Source organism: Coptis chinensis, chromosome 4 (assembly GCF_015680905.1).
Source record: "Coptis chinensis isolate HL-2020 chromosome 4, ASM1568090v1, whole genome shotgun sequence".
Classification (NCBI taxonomy): Eukaryota; Viridiplantae; Streptophyta; class Magnoliopsida; order Ranunculales; family Ranunculaceae; genus Coptis; species Coptis chinensis.
This window is the reverse complement of record NC_141459.1, coordinates 28079316-28098421: the sequence shown is the minus strand read 5'-3', so window position 1 is coordinate 28098421 and position 19106 is coordinate 28079316. Positions and strand designations below refer to the sequence as shown.

The 19106-nt window shown below is 38.4% G+C and overlaps 1 protein-coding gene, 1 long non-coding RNA gene and 1 pseudogene across 2 annotated transcripts; all 3 read left to right on the top strand.

The window, feature by feature from the left end:
* The first annotated feature begins 8889 nt into the window (after positions 1-8889).
* LOC147503020 (uncharacterized) lies at positions 8890-12083 on the top strand (annotated as a pseudogene).
* Positions 12084-12831: 748 nt separating this feature from the next.
* LOC147503019 (uncharacterized) lies at positions 12832-13967 on the top strand. The gene is made up of 4 exons (XM_086604685.1): positions 12832-13303; positions 13536-13628; positions 13724-13828; positions 13908-13967. The coding sequence occupies exons 1-4, from the start codon at positions 13112-13114 to the stop codon at positions 13965-13967; spliced, it is 450 nt and encodes a 149-aa protein (XP_086460811.1). The 5' UTR covers positions 12832-13111.
* A 3-nt stretch (positions 13968-13970) lies between these two features.
* On the top strand, positions 13971-18878 carry LOC147503018 (uncharacterized). Its single transcript, XR_015220104.1, has 2 exons — positions 13971-14258; positions 18652-18878. It is a non-coding gene; the product is annotated as an uncharacterized LOC147503018 (long non-coding RNA).
* Positions 18879-19106: the final 228 nt, after the last annotated feature.

The window sequence follows — 19106 nt, the reverse complement described above, 5'->3', positions numbered from 1 at the left end:
GCAACGCACTCTTTCGCCACGCCTAAAATTTGTTGCAACAAGTCATCTTTTACAACACCGTGTGGCGTTGCTAAAGGTCATCCCTCTTAATAAAATTTTGATTTTGGGAAATACCTAGAGCGACGCCTTGAGCGTTGCAAAACTGTTCGCTTAAATTTACGAAAAATAAGAAAAATAATTAAATTGAAAATGTTTATTGTTGGCAACGAGTGTGGTGCTGCTATAGATTAAATAGCTATTGCAACCCCTTGCCATCGGGTAATTCTGGGATAGACTGTGTATGCCCTTGTTGCGACGTTTTCGGTGTTGCAAATGGGCTTTGGTTTGGGCGAAAATAATCCTTTTTGCTGCAAATTTTTCGCGCTCCAGTTTTCCAGTTTTCGTGTTCCCGCTGGAACTCATAACAAAATTAGGAATACTAAAAAAAAAAAACATGTTAAAACCCTAGATTGCCGTCTCTCTCCAACTAAATCTAAACTTCTTTCCTCTATCGATCTCTAAAACTCATCCTCTCCACATCTTCAAAGCTTATCTCTCCTCCACCCTCAACCTCAAGGTGAGAAGAATTGAAAAGTCATTGAAATAAACTACAACAAAATCAAAAGATTTGTTTTTTTTGTTCCCTGCCCTAGTTGAAATCGTTTTTTTTTTCTTGTCTTGATTGATTGTTTTAACTTTAAAGTGGGGTTTTTGGTGTTCTTTGCAGTGATTTGTGGAGCCAGGTAGAACTGCTCGAATTGGGGTTTTCTACAGTCGGTAAGATATATTGCTTTGCTTTTGATTTTGGGTATTTTGTTTTTGTTTTTGATTTGTGATATAAAGAACAAATCTTTATATTTCAATTTGAAGGAATTTTGGCGTGTATTCTATTTCAATATCAATCTTTCAATAGTTTGGCGTGTATTAATCTTTGCCAGGGTAGTTTCGTTGGTTTTGTTGTTTCTCGGTCAGATTTTTGGCAAGCATCTTGTGTTTGATTTGCATGTTGCGTCTAGGTGTAATGTGTTATGGGTGTTAGTATAGTTAGATCATATTGGATTTATTGTATATTCTGTTGGGATGTAAGTGTTGGGTTTGATAGCTACTATAATATTGTTTTGGGGTTGAGAAACTTTTTGTAACTGGTTACAACCCAAATTAATGCTAAATAGGATGATTTTAAACATCTTTGGATTGCAAGTTCTACCCTTGTTGCGTATTTCTATTAGGATAACCTCTTTTGGGAAAACCTTCTACTTTTTCTGTTTTGAGAGTCGGTTTAGTCTGGTGGGATAATCTCATGCTAGTGTCGGAATAATGGATTAGCCTCTTATGCTATCGGAAGGGGCGTAACGCTTGCTTTCCGATCCCTTTTAGTCGACTTTGGCTTCCCGTTCAAGTTCAACAGCCTTATAGAAGTCAGGGGCCCATGCTACCATATGAAAGAATTGACTACTCTATGAGGGGATAGACTAGAGTTGTCCAATACGATAGGCTACTCCCATTGAAAGAAGCCTGCCAAAGAAGCAAGGGCTGAGCTGCTTTTGACTTGAGTTCTTTTTGCTCGGACTCAGTTACAGTATGCCAATGAATGGACAGTCAAGCTGTCCTTGTCCTGTCTAAGACCTTCTTTTATAGGCAGTTTCCGTGGATCAAGAAAGAACCGGAATCGATTCGTCTTTCTATTGTCCCAAAGGCAAGCGGATCAACCCTTCCTTCATTCCCGTTGTAGAGATTGATTATCTGAGAGAGGCGCTACTGGCTTCTATTCAGGGCGGAGGAAATGGGAAAAGGGATCGCAAAGATCAATTACCAAGCAAGGGAAAGCAAACGCTACCAGTGTTGCGAGGAAAGATATAGCTATCAAGCTGAAACTGGAACTCGAGTCTAAAATAGTTGGAAAGGTCCCGGCTGCCAACCACGCTTCACAGCTTCTCTTTCCTTCTTAGCACCACGTTAACAATAGCAAAACTAGCTTCGACTCTTCCTATTGAATTGAGTTTGAGTCGGGTGATTGAACTCCGAAATGATTTAATCAGTAAGTTCCTTTCTCTTCTCTTAAGGCATATTCTCTATTGTGATTTATCGTATATATGCAAATATCAATCTGGTTATGGATGATCTTTAAAGCCTCACTAGCCAACGCTCGTTCGGCTAGTGAGGCTTTCAGTCAACGGGAGGGGGCGGAGGTAACTCAATTGGATATATAGTTCGAAAAAGAATTAGCCGAGCTTTCCAAAAGTGATGTTGTTTGCCATTTGTTGTTCAAAGGGCTTGCCCCTAAGGGCCCGGAATAGAGAAGGTACAAAAGTGGCGATCGCGGGCCCCGGCTTTGTCGATTGGGCCAAAAAGCTGGTGCATCGCTAAATATTAATGAATTCCGCGCGTGTTAGCTATAACGATAGTTCTTTTTACCTTACCCCGCCGGCTAGCTCCGCCACGCCTAGCATTCCTATCGGGTTAGCTTCTATCGTCTTTGTGCTCTGCCGGTGTTTACACGCCGCATCCGATGGAAGTGGAGGAAGGAGCTCTCGGGTGAGAGGGCGAAGCGTAACGACTTTAGTACAAGCGCTTTATGCATGGGGCTGCTTCGGCTTTGCTAGTTAGTGGTTGAGTTCCGGCCGGGTTAGCTCGCCCTCGCCTAGTGGTATTCGATCGGGCTGTGGTGAGTTAGCTTCTATGTGCCTTTGAGTGTTCAGCCCCGTCTTCAAGCCTTGAATCAGATGAGTGAAAGTCGTTTCCCGCTTGCTTTTCGGGTCAAGTTCCTCTCGGCGTTGCTTTCGGGTGTTAGTCTCGGAGTAAACTCCTCTTGAGCGAAGTTTCTGTGTGTTAGTAGCAGCTGTTACGGTGTTGTAAGTAGCTCCGTTAAGTAGCTGTTCTTAGTGGGGACGCACTAATGGATGATCGTCCGCCGAAGTTAGAGTTTGTAGCTTAGTGTGTTCGTGAGTTCGCCAAAGCTTATATCCGCCCAAGAAGAAACAAAAAGGTCTCATCCCTATAAGTAGTGTGGTAAAACCTCTAAAAGAAAAAGACTGACTCACAATGCCAAAACAAATCCTCTTGGCCCGAACTCCCAAGGGGAACTTCTATAACAAAGTGATGCCATTCGGTCGGGTTAAAGAACGCTGGTCGTCAAGCTTTCTATCGAAAAAGAGTCGCTCAAAGAGTGGATAAAAGCGAGTAGTCCCCGGTCATCGGGTTAGTAGTTGAATAATCCTCTTGCTTAGCGGAGTCGAGACTTAATGGACAATGATAGGCGGACCAAAGATTTCACATCGTAGATCTAAAGCGTTTGGCGCACCCGGCCTGCCAATTGAATCCGTTGGCTCAGATGAGTGGATACTTCATGTATCATAATTTTTCTTTATAACCGAGAGATAGGATACCTATGAATGAATGCAATTCTGCTGGTCATCTGTCTCGCATTTAGGAAATGCTTTCAGGAAGGGTGCCCTCACCCAGCGAGAAAGGCCCTGATCCTGCCACCCATGCTTCGCAGGTAGGCCTCCATGCTAAAATCTTTTAGTTTCAAAGCATAAGCCTTTACTCCACTTTTTTTAGGAAAAAGAGCTTTCACTACTTTTTTGGTTAAGCAATTTATACACTCTTTCATCAGGAAAGTGACTTCACCATTAGAATGGGATTCTGCTGAAATTCAGCATGATGAGATGATCATGACCATTTCATTTAACTTCAGTTTTCTCCCTCAAAGTACTGATCCCTGAACCCCAATTCCTTGTACCTTTGATCCCTTTCCTGATCCATAAAAGAAACTTGATGTCTGTAACTTCCAAAGAACTATAGTATTACCAAATACCAATCTATGAAGGTAAAATGTAACATGCAAGACTAAAGAATGTAACATGTAAGACAATTCTTACAGCGGGATCTTCAGACAGCCTTTCATGTACAATAAAATACACACAACCTTATCTCCTATCAACTAAACAAAAGCATTTCACCTCTTGAAGTTCTAGATGGGTCGAATGCTGTTGCTGTAAAGGTTTAGAGTGATATATCTCCTGCATTACCACCTAAGTAGGAATGGAATACAGCCACTAACTTTGACAGAGCATTGGAAACCTTTTGTATGAAATCAATTTAATCTTTAAAAATTTTCTAAACTTAGGAATTTACTTGATCTGAGTTTCAGTTAACAGTTAAGAATAGAAGATCAATCTTCGAGAGATTCACGATGACACGGAAAGCATTTAACCTATAACAAGGGTTGGTCCAGAATTCTGAAATTAGTCATGCCTTGGTTAAATAAAGGAAATCAAGTATATAAAGATCACGGGGAATAGTAGCACATAACTAAAATCTTATCTTATGAACTTTTGGGACTATGCAATATGAGTTTGCAGGTGTGCATACAAGTGTTTATACTCCTAAAACATGGTAGTTTTTGTCTTTTTTTATTTTGGCTAATTTTCTTGATTCCTCGATCTTTGCATCTTAATGTAATAGAGTGACGGTAATGTAATAGAGTGTGTTTGAAAACTTGGTTCAGGTCCTCAACTTAAGCACTTGCAACAAGGAAAATAGGTTGAAGTCAGTAAACTTATTTCAGGTAGCCTTTTCATGTTCTCTAGCTTGTATATTTTTAGATTAAAATTGAATTTTTGTTCTTTGTAATGCAACTTTAGTAGTTTTGAACAATTGATAGCTATATTTTAGAATTGAGCTTTTGAACAATTGATAGCTATATTTAAGAAAGGTCTCGAAGTTTTTTTGTAGTTGTAGATTAACTAAAGGCAAGGTCCGATATATTTCTCTAGTACACTACTAGAAAAAAGTCAATAGATAGCACTCAAAAACGCTTATGAAATCAATTCAATAGCATTTATGCAAACGCTTATGAATCAACATGCTATCCTTTGTATAATAGCATTTGTGAATAAAACGCTATAAAATCAACAAAAACATTTAGTCATTAAATGGTACTAAGTTCCTAAAAAGTTGAGGATATTGCATCCATAGAAAGAATTGGTTTTTTCGTTCCTTTTGACTTCTTTGACATCCTCTTTAGGAATTAGCTTCTTTGACATCCTCTTTAGGAATTGGTTTTTCTTTGACATCCTCTTTAGGATTGGTTGAATTCTATCATAAGGCTTTCTAGTCAGTGTTCCCTTTTCAGAGCAGCCTACATATTTATCATTTGTGTCCTCTTTTTCCTCTGCATTTCGCCAAAGGTATTCGCTAGCCTCTCTCGATTAACTTGCCCCATCATCTAATTCACAAGCCAATAAAACAAGTGAGGCTTCAATAATATAAGCTGATAAAAATTGAAGGGGGTCAAAATATTGAAAGCAAGCCTAAGGAAAACAAAACCCAAGTTATATTCCAAAAATGTGTCTTCAAAGATAGGTGTCTTTTGCAGTGCCAAATAAATGTAATTTCTGATATGAATTGTTCAACTTAATGCACACCTATATAAATGAAACCACAACAAATAAAAACTCGGATCTTTGTAGTGATATTATATGACTAGCACCAGTCATGGATGGGTTGAGCCTACTTAATTGCAATGCAAAGCGTAGAAGCTCACTTCGTTGGTATTATGAAACTTCATGGTTCTTTTCCTTTTTCTTAACCAAGTAAGATGAGATTCAAGACACTCCTTACCCGCTATGTTAGATACACCATCTACTTTAAACATTCCAGTACGCTTTTAGCTTCTAAAATTAACGGAAGAAGAAAACATTACATCACATAGACCTTTTAAGGAAGCTTATCTTTGGTCTCTCTAAAAATGGTTTATATGATACTCATCTACACATCCTAAGACGAGAATCCCATAAGTTAAGTTAAAGCAATGCTTGAAACCTCTTATATCTTCAAAATGAAATGTTGATATTGATAAAAGGTTTACCCTTGAGCCCAAACATTCATTAAGTGAACAGTTACATATTAGAGGCTTCCATCATCAAAATCAATATTCCTATTTATTCACACAGTTAAGAGGGTTTCATGTGTAGCTCCTTTCTAATTTCTAATGCAATGGAATTCATCTCTAATTGGTCTACAATACAGTAATCGAATTTACATGCCACTTACAAGTTAACAATAAAACAATTTAAATCAAACTAATACCATAGACCTATAAAGAAAAATGGTTGGGTATATTTTATTGGTGTAAAGGGTGAAATTAGATAGGAAGTGACTTTCCTAGCAATGCCAAAAGGCCAAAGAGACTCATCAATCGCAAATCAAATTCTAGGGAGTACAAAACACCGCCTATATCGATCACTAGAATCAAGTCTTATAAACTCAAATTGAATAATCAGGAAAAAAATGATCGTTCTAAATACACGCCACAACATCCATGTAACGTAAACAAAAAGAAACTCAACATCCTAAGGAATCAAAAGAGCACATACTTGTTAGAAAATAGTCGACAAACCACTTATAATCAACATCGTCATGAAGAATATAACTCGATAACCCCAACAAAAATTAAAAGGAATGAATCAAACGAGCCAATCTAAACTTATGAAAATGTATACATACTATATCAGTTCGTCAACTCAGTATTCCATGTACTTGATGATAATGCGAAGTCCGTAACGGCACAAGAACGTAGAATTTGGCAAGCTTACAAAGTTTTCTCAAGACAATATCTATTCCATCTCTTACGTCTATTAACTCTTAAGAGCACTAGCAGTTGAGTTGTTACATAAACTTCATTGGAAGTTAGCTATGATTGGAAAAGGCTTAATAATCACATGATGCAGCAATCACCGCCCTAAACAAAAAAGACATCACATAACACCATTGAATCACATTCTCAAAAATAAAACATAATTTTTGAATCAGCCATAGTTTAGGCTCAAGGTAACGCGATTCGAATGTATCTTAGGAACACCGCTTGTTCCTAATTTAGTACTGTCGAGTCTTGTAAATTGCATTGAGATTGATTGACTCACTAATTCTTGCTGCTAATGCTATTGTGTCGTCTTCATCTGTTGCATCTGTACCGGTGGTGGCTGTCGTACCACCGTATCATTATTTCTCTCCTCATTATTATTATTAATCTTTACTAACCAAGTTTAACCCTAATAAATAAATTTAAGAAATAACTATCACATCCTAAGAACTTAATTTCATAAAGTGGACTGTAAATGCATTGAAACTTTAGCAAATTTTGAAGCACAAAAAGTATAATATTCACGGTGAAATTGTTGGTCTTTACAAGGGAAAGCCACCGAATCCAAATTGAAGAATTCTACTCAAGGTTCAAACAATGAAAATTTTCATGGCCATTAAAGCTTTTTGAACATTCGAGGTCGGTGGAGGCTTGTGGTAGCCTTTCTTTAGCGATATTACAAAACTAAGTTTCTAAACTTAAGAGAAAACTTATAATTAGTTGCATGATGTTTTGTCTCTTGAGACTTATTTGGATTGGTAGAATTTGGTTTTTTATTTGTTTTGCAGGCTTAATGAGCACTATATACAAGCCTTTATGATATTATATACGTACATGGATTGAATGTTTGTTTCTTTTGTTTAGAGGAGTTTGTTTTACCTTGCCTAGATATGGTTTTATACTTGGATTAGTATGTTGTTTCAGTTTCATTGTATCGGTTAAAAAATGAACTAGTGCTTGGACCGTATAGTTTTTGTCTCACTACAAGAATATATAGGTCTTGCTTATTCATAACAGACTCGCTCCTCATGATTTTGCATTGCTATTATTTTTCTTTTGCGAAAAATGCACACTAGCTGATCACACACTGATTATAGGGTGTAAAACAGCAGGACTATGTAAAAAGTATTCAATATCAATGTCATTCTGAGCATCTCTGTCCATTGAGCATTAGTTGAACAGTTCAATAAACCAAATTTAGTAAATAAAAGACATTCAATAAGACCAAAAAACATAAACCTACTAATTAACGCATCAAATCTTAGGGTCATAAGTAAGAAACTTGTCTAGTAGAGCGGGGAGTACAACTAGTAAAGACAATGTAATACAACCTTGAAAGTTTATTAGTTGTTGGTAGCTAATTAAAGGTAACAAATGGCCTATATAGGTTTTTTCGTGATGTCACTTTCTCTCGTACAACATTGACAAAAGTGTTGTTATTTCTAACCACAAAATATCTCATTTACTAATGCAACATCATACTTAATTATACCAATAACAAAATTTTAACAATGAGATCCTTTAAAATATTTAGCATAGATAATTCGATTTTATCGAAAAATATTAATATATTAAGTTATTAACATACAATGACTACATTAGACAATTATAGTGATAAAAGAATAAATCAAGTAAACTTTTTGTAACCAATTTAATTTGAAAAAAAGTAACAACTATGCTCTTTCTCGGAGATAAAGTACCTAAACTATGCGTAAGATTAGGGGTAAAGTTGAAAAGTTAAAAAGTGAGATGTCTTATATTGCAGTTTGTCTTTTCTTGAAGTGAATCTCAAAAGTACCTTTCATTAAGTGACTTTCACTTTAAGTTTAAGGGTTTGAAAGTTTATTAGTTGTTATATAAGTGAAAGTTTAAGTTCTCTAAACAAATCGATAAGTTGGTGTGGCATGTGTACTATTTTCGTTTGTGATGTCAAAACTGATTGTACAATTATTATCTTGTAGTAGGAAACACGGAAATGGATAAGAGTTGGATACAATTGCCAAATAGGTTTTGGCCAGATAAAAAAAGGAATTAGGGATTTTATTGATATTGCTTTGGTGGTCATGTAGCGGTCTTGGGCAGGACTAGGTGTCCATGCAAAGAGTGCAAAATAGGAATTACAAGCACATCAATGAGGTAAATGATGATCTAGAGAGGTTAGGCATGGACAAGAAGTACACTTTCGTTGGGTGTTTCATGGAGAAGAATATGAGGAATTAAGTGATGATGATGATGGCGGCGATGATGATGGCAATGGTGTTCAAATGGTAAATTTTGATGGGTTAGATGACATGATTGAAGATTTACAAGCTTCAACACATGTTGATAATTTGGAGCCTCACGTGGAACATGGGGAATCCGGAGATGATGATGCATTGAATGCAACAGAAGGTCACAATGGAGGAAATGTAGATCCATATGATGACCTTTTGAGGGAAGCACGCCAACCTTTGTATCCAGGTTGTAAGATTTCTAAGTTAGATTATCTTGTGAAATTGCTTCACTTAAAGATAATCAATCGCTGGAGTAACAAATCGTTTACTATGATTCTCCAGTTGATTAAAATTGGATTGCCTGAAGGTGAGACACTGCCAAAGTCTCATTACGAGGCGAAGACATTAATGCGTAACTTGGGACTTGGTTATATCTCAATTCATGCATGTAAGAATGATTGCATGTTGTTTTGGAAAGAAAATGACAGGTCTTCAAAATTGTCTCGAATGTGGGGAGCCAAGGTATAAAGTTTGTGAAGGCAAGACTAAAAAATACCAAAAAAGTGTCAAGGCTTACTTTCCACTTAAACCAAGGCTCAAGAGGTTGTTTATGTCGAGGGTTACCGCCGCAGATATGAGATGGCACAAAGAAAAACATGATCGGGAGGAGAATGTACTCAGGCACCCAGCAGATTCTCAAGCTTGGGGCGATTTTGATAAGGAACATGAGTGGTTTGCCAATGATCCTCGCAATGTTCGCTTGGGTCTTGCAACTGATGGATTTAACCCATTTGGCAATATGAGTAGCCAATACAGTATGTGGCCTGTAATGGTGATACCATATAATTTACCACCGTGGAAGTGTATGAAAGAACCGTTCACCTTCATGACGTTACTTATTCCAGGACCTTCATCACCTGGGAATGATATCGATGTTTATTTGCGACCTTTGATTGATGAACTTAAAGAGTTGTGGAAAGATGGGGTAGAGACTTATGATGCAGTGGCAAAGAAAACATTTCGGTTGCATGCTGCAGTGTTATGGACTATAAATGATTTTCCCGCATACGGTAATTTATCTGGTTGGAGTACCAAGGGCAAACTAGCTTGCCCTAATTGTAACAAGGATACATTTCCATGTATTTGAAGAATGGACGAAAGTTATGTTATATGGCAAATCGTCGCTTTCTACCGTTAAGGCATGCTTGGAGAACTCGTGGCAAACAATTATTTGATGGAAATAGGGAGAGCAGGTTGCCACCTAAAGAGTTGTCTAGGGATGAATTGTTATCACAAGTGAACTATGTAGAACCCTTCGAGGAAATTTGGAAAGCCTAAAAAAGAAAGCGTACCGAGATGGAGTTGAACTGGACAAAGAAGAGCATATTTTTTGAGTTACCGTATTGGGACACTCTTAAGCTGCGACACAACCTTGATGTTATGCATGTTGAGAAGAACATTTGTGACAATGTTGTGGGGACATTGCTTGACCTAGATAGCAAAACAAAAGATTCAGTAAAAGCTCGATTAGATTTGGCCGCATTGGGTATAAGAAAAGAGTTGCATTTAATCCCAAGAGGTGATAAGTTTGTAATGCCCCCGGCATGTTACACATTGTCATCTTCAGAGAAAAAATCTTTTTGCGAGTGGCTGAAGTCGGTGAAGTTTCCTGATGGCTATGCGTCTAACATTTCTCGATGTGCAAATGCTAAAGATGGTAAGATAACAGGAATGAAAAGTCATGACTGTCATGTGCTCTTGCAACAACTTCTCCCGATTGCAATACGTGGTTTCTTGTCGAAGGATGTAGCCATTGCATTGGTTGAGTTGGGCCTGTTCTTCAAAGAGTTATGTTGCAAGACGCTAAAATTGGAAGTGCTTGAGAAGATGGAAAAAGACATTGCAGTTATACTTTGTAAGCTCGAGCAAATATTTCCTCCTGCATTTTTCGATGTAATGGTTCATTTGGCTGTCCACTTGCCGCGTGAGGCGATACTTGGAGGACCGGTGCGGCAGATAGGTGGATGTATCCTATTGAAAGGTAAGGCATATGACTTGCAATTCATTTAATGTGAAATTAGCATTTTAAAGTTAAAAGTTTTATTATACATTAATCATACATGTGTGATTTGTAAATAGGTATCTACACACGCTAAAACAATACGTTCGAAATAAGGCTCGCCCCGAAGGTTCAATTGCTGAAGCATATGTTGACAATGAATGTCTCACGTTTTGCTCCATGTATCTTCAAGGAATTGAAACTTCGGTTCAATCGTGAAGAAAGAAATTATGATGGTGGTAATGAGAATCAAAAGACAGGATTTGATGTTTTCACACAGAATGTTCGACCATTTGGAGCTTATACAAATATCATTCTCGAACCAAAGGATCGAGACAAGGCTCATTACTATGTGTTGAATAATACAGAGGAGTTATCAACTTATTTAGAGTAAGTTCTACTGCATTTAACTTATCAATTATGTTTTATACATTTTAAGCCATTTTAAGTTGTTAAGTTTATGTGTGTTTGATACGCATGTAGTCAACACATGACAGAGCTTCAAATGGAAAGCTCACACAACTTGCCTGAGAGACAAGAAATGTTGTTTCCTAGTTGGTTTGAAAAACGTGTAAGTGTTTGTATTGTTTATTTTAATGTTATTGTTATGAACCGGAATAATATGCTAATTATGCTTTACTGATTTGGTGTACATTTTTATGAATAGATGCAAATATTACGCAATGAGAACTCTCCTGAAGCTACCGATGAATTGTATTCATTGGCATGTGGACCTGATACACGTGTGAAACGTTATAGTGGTTGCATTGTTAATGGGATTAGGTTTCACACCAAAGATCGAGAGAAAAATCTTCGAACCCAAAATAGTGGTGTTACTGTAAAAGGAGAACACCAAGGAAAAGAGACTGACTTTTACGGTATTTTGACCGATGTTTTTGAAGTCAGTTATCTATTCGGGAAGAGAGTTTATCTTTTCAGATGTGATTGGTATGATGTTGGTAATAGAAGGACAGGGATACAAACGGATGGTTTTTTCACTAGTATTAATACCTCTAAGACGTGGTATAAAGATGACCGCTTTGTCTTAGCCACACAAGCATGTCAAGTTTTTTACGTCGATGATGCCAAATTGGGTAGTAGTTGGCAAGTTGTGCAAAAGACAAAGCCTAGAAATGTGTTTGATGTTCCAGAGAGGGAAGAAGAGATTGAAGCAGGAGGCAATTGATGAGGCATATCAACGGGAGGAGCATACTGGGGATGGATTTGGATAATGTCCAATATGATGAAACACATGAAGCTAGTAGCAATGAATCCAAAATGAACCTATAACACCCATACAACTAAATAGAGACGATATGGACCCAAATGAAGTTGATGCCGGTGAGGTCGCGGATCGCTATGGAAAGTTGCCTTCATGACAATACCATTGTTGATGAGGAAACCGATGAAGAGGATGATGATACATTAATGGATTATTGTTCAGAGGAAGAAGTTTGTCATCGAAAGTGATGATGACACGGACGTAGATTGAATATTTTTTAGTAACTTCATTATCCATTTTGTTATTGAATGGAGAGCTTTATCTTAGATTTTATCTTGTTTTTCCATTGAGTAGAATTACTATATCAAACCTGATTTTTCTAGCATGTGTTTCATTTTTGGATATGTTGCATACTATATTAAACCTGATTTTTATCATTCATGAATTCTTTCTTTCATATTCATGCTATATCTGTTTCTATAGTTATGGTACCTGGTCTAAATCGACCCTCGAGGGCACAATCTATTTCACAACCTCAGTCCGCGGGTTAACGAGGTGAATGGTTCGAGTGTCGGTAAGATTATAATTAATGGTTTTGTGTAATTCGTTGGTTAGTTCAAATAAAATGTCGTGGAAGCTCATACTTTTTTTATTTAACAGCTCCATTTAAGAAGAAAAGAGGCAAGGTTGTGAATCAGAAAGTCATAGACTACAAAGACGTTACTGGTCAGAAACCGAGGATAGAAATTCAACCAGGTAATACTAGACCTGTGGGGAAGTGGAGTGCTCAATTTGTCAGGGAGATTGGCCTAGTTGCGCGTCGACACGGTCCTCTTACTGGCCATGATTGGAGTAAAGTGGGAGAGGAAGTGAGAAAACCATTACGTGACCGTATTCGGTAATGGAGTTTTATGTTTTAGCTATATGATATACCATAATTATTTTATGTAACTTTAAACTACATTTCTTGTTAGGAAAAATTGGATGTGGATATGCACCTTCCACATGTGAAGTACGCTGTGGACGCAATATTAGGGGCACGTTTAAGAGGATTTAGGTGTAATCTTCACAAGCATTATAGGAGTTTCAGAAATGATGGAGTCGCACGATCACACCCTTATAGTGGCTTGGCACAAGAAAAATGGAATGCATGTTGTGATTGGTTTAGAAGAGAAGATTTCAAGGTAATATACTTTATTGTGCTAATTATAGGAAACTGCTATGTATTGAATTATACTTAAGGGTTGTGTTGACTTCTTAAAGAAAAACTACATACTCGTTGTAATTTTATGTTTTAGCTTGGTCTGTTTTTCTATTTGGATGATGTAGAGAGTACTTAATTTATTGGATTTTGAATGAGTTCAATTTAATGTTTTTGTTGGCATTGTTTTTGATATTGTATTCATTTTATTGCAGAAAATTAGCGAGCAAAATTCAAATAATCGGCAAAAGCTCGAAACAAACCATTGTGGTGGTTCAAAGTCATTCCTAGGATACTTGGAGGAATCTGTAACTTTCTTTATTTACATACATTGGGTTGCTTTTTCGCAGTTTGATATTATTTGAAGTAAATTATAAAGGGATATGTTTTCAAATCTTTACAGCGTGACTCTGAGACTCAGGAACCTATTGGAAAGATCGAATTCTATCGTCGAACCCACTTTAGCAGTAGTAAGGGATGGACTAGTCTCATTGCTGAACAAAACTATGTAAGTAAATTTATTTGTACCTAGCTTTACCATGGTGTACTTATAGTTCGATATATTTATGGCCAATTTAAACTTATAGGACCGAATGCGACAACTTAAAGCCGAAGTCCAAGTAGAAGGCGCTCGAGCCAAAGACTGAGGATGAAATTTTTATTATAGTATTGGGTGTAAGGTCTGGATACTCCCATGGCCTTGGGCATGGGGTCCTGCCAAAGTCATCTAGAAGGCTGGCATCCCTTCATTTAGAGGAGGAAGTGCAAAGGAGGAGGGACGAGGAGGAAGTGCAAAGGAGGAGGGCTGAGGAAGCTGAAAAGCTTAACGAGGAGCTCACTGCTGAAATGATATCTCAAAGAAGTAAAATAGAGGAGATGGCGGTTCGTCAAGCTAGGTTTGAGGCTTGGATGTTGCAAGTCAATGCTGGTTCTTCATGGTACGTATGAACTGTTTGTATTAAATTGATTGGTTGCATGCCTGATAGAGTAACTCCTTTTGAGATGTTTTGTGTTAGTTGTCACAACTTTGGTAAGTTATTACAGTTTCAAGTGCCTGGGTTATATTGTTGGATTTGCTGGTTACATGATTGCTTTGTTTCTATGAGTATTTCCAGACCCAAATAATGTTTCTATGAGTATTTCTTTGTTTATAGATTTATAGATTTGCTGGTCCTTTATAGATTTATGAGTATTTCCAGACCCAGAGATGGTGACTCTTTATGAAGTGCTTATAGGTCTAGCTGCTCTAAAGAGAGCGAGTAAAGCCTAGTTTCAGATAGTGATGATGGTTATGAGACTCTTTACTCCCTACAAAATATGCAGTCCGCTAAAAGTCAGACAGGCATGGCTCGAGTAGAGTTCTCGAACTAATAACAAATATTAGCTAGTTTTCAGAATTCATAGGCCTACCCAACAGAAAGGCCCATAAGATGGAAAGAGCAATGTGTTTCTGTGTTCACGAAGTTTGAGGAATGGGAGGTTGAGGGGATTAGAGAAAATAGATTTCTTTGTAGCTAGTAAGGACAGGGCATATCGTCTATTGGTTGGAAGTGGGATAGCGATGCAAAGAGATTTTTATCTTGAGGATAAGAAGTTTGCTCTTGTAGGGTTCTATCCCTAAATATGGAATTAGAACCTATTACTTCTATATATCACTTCCTTCTTTGAGTATGTTATCTTCACTTGCTTAATTACCTGTTATTTCTCTAAGGGGCGGTGTCCTCTCAGCCCTATAGTTGATGTGTTGTCGGTTAGCTCACGGATGTTGGCTCCTCCTCGGTCGATACTCACTCTACTCATCGGTGAGTCATCACTCTACGCTAATTCCTATTTTCCTCTATAGGAGCAGTAGAAGACATGATCTAGTATAGTATATGGTTTGTATGTCTAAGATTGTCTTTGTTTTAGTATTCTAATTAGTTAAGTATAGGTCCCTTGTGTTGCTATGCTAATGAAGAAAATATTGCTATCTCAATATCTACGATTTATGCATCAAAAGAAGGAGATTTATTTAAACCTTTTTTTTAACAAGCTAGAGCCAATTAGACTGCCTTAGAAGTAAGCCCTCTTTCTCTTGCCGAGGGGACTTGCCCGTGTTAAGCATTTCAAGGAAGTCCTATACTATCTATCTTGTATTCTTATAACAAGATAGATTTCATTATATCTTCTTTGTTGGTCCCTGTAAGGTAAGAATAGATTATACCGGGTATGAATGTATTAGATTGGGTACCTAGGGGCAGAGCTTAGTAGAGAAAGAGAGGCTTATTTTTAGTGCTTACTTAACTATCCTCTTAGTCCTATTAAGGATGCTTTGCATACCCTATAGCGGGCATAACTAACGGTGTAAGTTCCTCCCGAAAAAAAGGGAGGAGCGTAACGTCTAAGAGTATGATCTATACATTTCTATTTTGATAGCTCAATAGTTAACTAATTCGTCTAATGAGGAAGGCCAGTCAAGTTCACTATCTTTACTGCCGGGAACGTTTAGTGGTCCGCAAGAAGGAGACTAGTAGCTTCGGCCTTGATCTATGGAAGCTAGTTGAAGTTTATCCTTGGTGGGAACCGCAGTCCTTGTCCATGTTGGAACTGTTGATGGCAGTATCGGCTCAACTACTGAGATGCTTTAAAGTCGACATAGGGGGGCTAGGCAGGTAGCAGTAATTCAGATGGATTGTCTCCTTGGGAGAGTTTTAATACCAAACCCTTAGTCATTTTGGACGAAAAAAGGTACTACACTATTTTTTTTTTTTTAAACGAATTCTTCTAGGAGGAAGACATATGTCTGCAGACGCTTTTTCTTTTCGGTCTTGGGCTTACTATTTTATCCTTTTTTTTTTTTTTTATAGGAGAGACTTTCTAGAGTCCCTCAAAGGGAGCAAATCGAAGGCGGTTTACGGATCCGCCGAGTCCTTCAACCGCCCCTTTTCTTGTTAGGCTTGTACTAATGAGTGGTAGTTCCTTCTCGCACTTTCGTGAATGTCTATCCCGTCTAGAGCTTGGCTAGACACGGACTAGACTTAGCTCTTGCTTGTGATGTACCTTGAATACCTAGGGAGCCCGTGATCCAAGCTCCATGGCTAGCTGTTTATAGGAGTAGGGTACTTGACATACTTGACATTTATTCCGTCCATGTCAAGTATGTCGACGGGATGGGAATTCTACTGAAAAGGGGGACGGAAAGAATGTGAGTGACGTTTCATGTTCGTGCTTACCTCTTTGGGCTAATCTATACCCGACCTTGCCTCGAGGCCGAGCAAGTCTTACATTCGATACTCATACACGAGAGAAACGGACTATCATGATTAGATTCGACGGGCCAGATCATGACATTGGGGGACCATTATGGGCGGAGTAGGATACTCTACTCGGGTGGAAAGAAAGATGGAGGGCTTGTCGCCGTGGTGCTGCTGGTGCGACGCGGATCGTTCAGTGGTGATTCTCCGGTATTCAATCAAGAAGCAATAGAGGAAGAGCCCAAGCAAAGGGAGTCCTATCTTACTTCTTCGACGGTGGAAGAATCCTTCTTAGTTGTTTTTCCTTTCCCAACTAAAGCGTTGATCGATATCATTCCCTTTGTCTACAAGATCTAGAACAATAGCAAGGCATATTTTAGATAATAGCTTCTTGCTTTCGAAGGCGATTCGGTAAAGATATGAGATCGGGACTTTCTTTGTGACCATTCGTGTAAAGGGATTGGCCTGATTCATTTAGCATCCAAGAGGCGCTCTATTTTTTGTGACTTCTTACCCGCGAAGGCTTGGATCCTCGGCACCATCGGTAATTAAGATCGGAGTAGTTCGTGGAACTTGCTTTCCATCTATCTTTGCCTTTGACTTCTATACAAGATTTTCCACCGCTGAATGCTTTCTCCTCCTCGGCTGATGATCAATGAAAATATGGTGGAACTAGCAGATCGAGATCGGCAGCACATCGCATAGAAGGGAAGATCATTTAATTTAGATAGATACTTGACTTCCTTCAGAGAAATACATTCCCTAGAAAATGCCCGACTCTCATGGTTCGCTCTCGACTTCGCCCGGTGAGGACTTACCGATCACCCATTGGAACCGATCGATTCGCCCCACGGAACTAATCCCGTGCCAAGTGGCTCAATAGACTCTCTTTACCTTCCCCATCCGACCCACTCCTCCTTCCGAGAATCCCTTTATAACTAGACTCGTGCAATTTCTAATCGGTGGCTTCCTTCCTTGAGATATCGCCCATCGCCTCGAGATGGAGCCTAGCTTTAAAACCCTTCTATCCCCATTCCTAGCCACACCGCCCCGGATGATCCCCAAAGCTACCGACCCGATAAGTTTCCTTCATCAAACCCTCTAGTATCTTTCTACTTCCTCGAAATGTAGCATCTTCGGCTCTGGCGATCCCGGCCCAACCAAGTTAGCTATTGGACTAAGGGATGGCTCATTGATAGTAGCTTGTCGGAATGACTGCATGTGCCGGCTTTGGGAGTAAGATCGATGTTCCATGCGTTACTATATGAGAATCATATTTCCATGGTACCGCATGTGTATTGGTATACTTGAAATGGAGCGGTACTTTTTTCACCACTCTTTTCGAGGAACATAAGAAAATGCTCGAGAGTTCTTCGGATGAAATTCCGTCGAGTCGCGGAAGACCGAATACTGACCAAACGGCCGAAGTTCCCGAGTATCCCCGAAGCTACCTCGAGTCATGTACTTCTATATATACTAAGCTAGTTTCAGGTCTAGCAACTGTGAAGAGAGTAAAGCCTAGAGGCAGGGCAGTGCACCAGTTTAACTATTAGATCCTAGTTTCAGAGCTATGTCATGCATCCCTAACGAATGATATTTCCTTAAAGAATGATCGCTGATCGCCTAGAAGCGGTGTGCACCGGCACCAGCTTTAACCGCAGGCGACGCCCGTGGTGCACTAGTTTAACGCATTACGACGTCGAGGCAAGGCACACCAGTTTAATGCATTACGTCACGCCCGTGGCAAAGTGCACTAGTTTTTAACGATTACACAGACGCCCAGGCGATTGCACCAGTTTAACAGACACAGACGTCCATTGGCCTGATCAGCCTTTGCATTTTGTCATCATCACTTACCATAATTTACCAGGGTATCAAGCATTGCTCTTTAATTAAATGTAATGCATTGTTTTGTGGACCATATTATATTCAACTCATGCATTGATTACTTGCATTGATTACTCATGCATTGATTACTCATGCTCTTTAATTAAATCTCATGCATTGATTACTTGCATTTTTGCTTCAATTTTATTTTAATTTGGATAATTATACTTACTAATGTCTCTTTTCTTTTCCAATTTGTTGTTTGTATCAGATTGGCAGATTGGTTGGCGGTATATTGATAAAGAAAACTCGGGTGGATGTTGTTCGAATCGGCAAATTATGGGAATTTGGCCAAAATCTTATTTTTTGAAGAACTAATATTATTTAGTTGATGGCTTTGAAGATTTTGTAATTCAGTATATTCGAAGAGACTAATTGTATGGATGCTCAAATAATGATTTTGGATGATCTTAATTAATAAAATATATTTTGCTATAATTTATTGTGAATGAATACATCTGATCGGTGTTTTTAGTTTAATCATAAATTGTATTGGGCAGGTTTATATAAATTGAAATGATTCAAAATAATGCGTAATACCTATTATATATATGAGTAAACCCATTTGCAATGCCGAGCTCGTTGTAAAAAGAATTAGGTGCTTTGCAAATGTGTTTAAACAATTACCAACACATACATTTGGTGCGGCTAAAACCACTAGCAGGG

Excerpts from the sequence above, each read along its gene's own strand:
- LOC147503019 (XM_086604685.1), top strand. The coding sequence starts at position 13,112 with ATGCACCTTCCACATGTGAAGTACGCTGTGGACGCAATATTAGGGGCA. Across the intron at positions 13,304-13,535 it reads TTAGAAGAGAAGATTTCAAG|AAAATTAGCGAGCAAAATTC; the intron begins GTAATATACTTT and ends ATTTTATTGCAG. Across the intron at positions 13,629-13,723 it reads TAGGATACTTGGAGGAATCT|CGTGACTCTGAGACTCAGGA; the intron begins GTAACTTTCTTT and ends AAATCTTTACAG.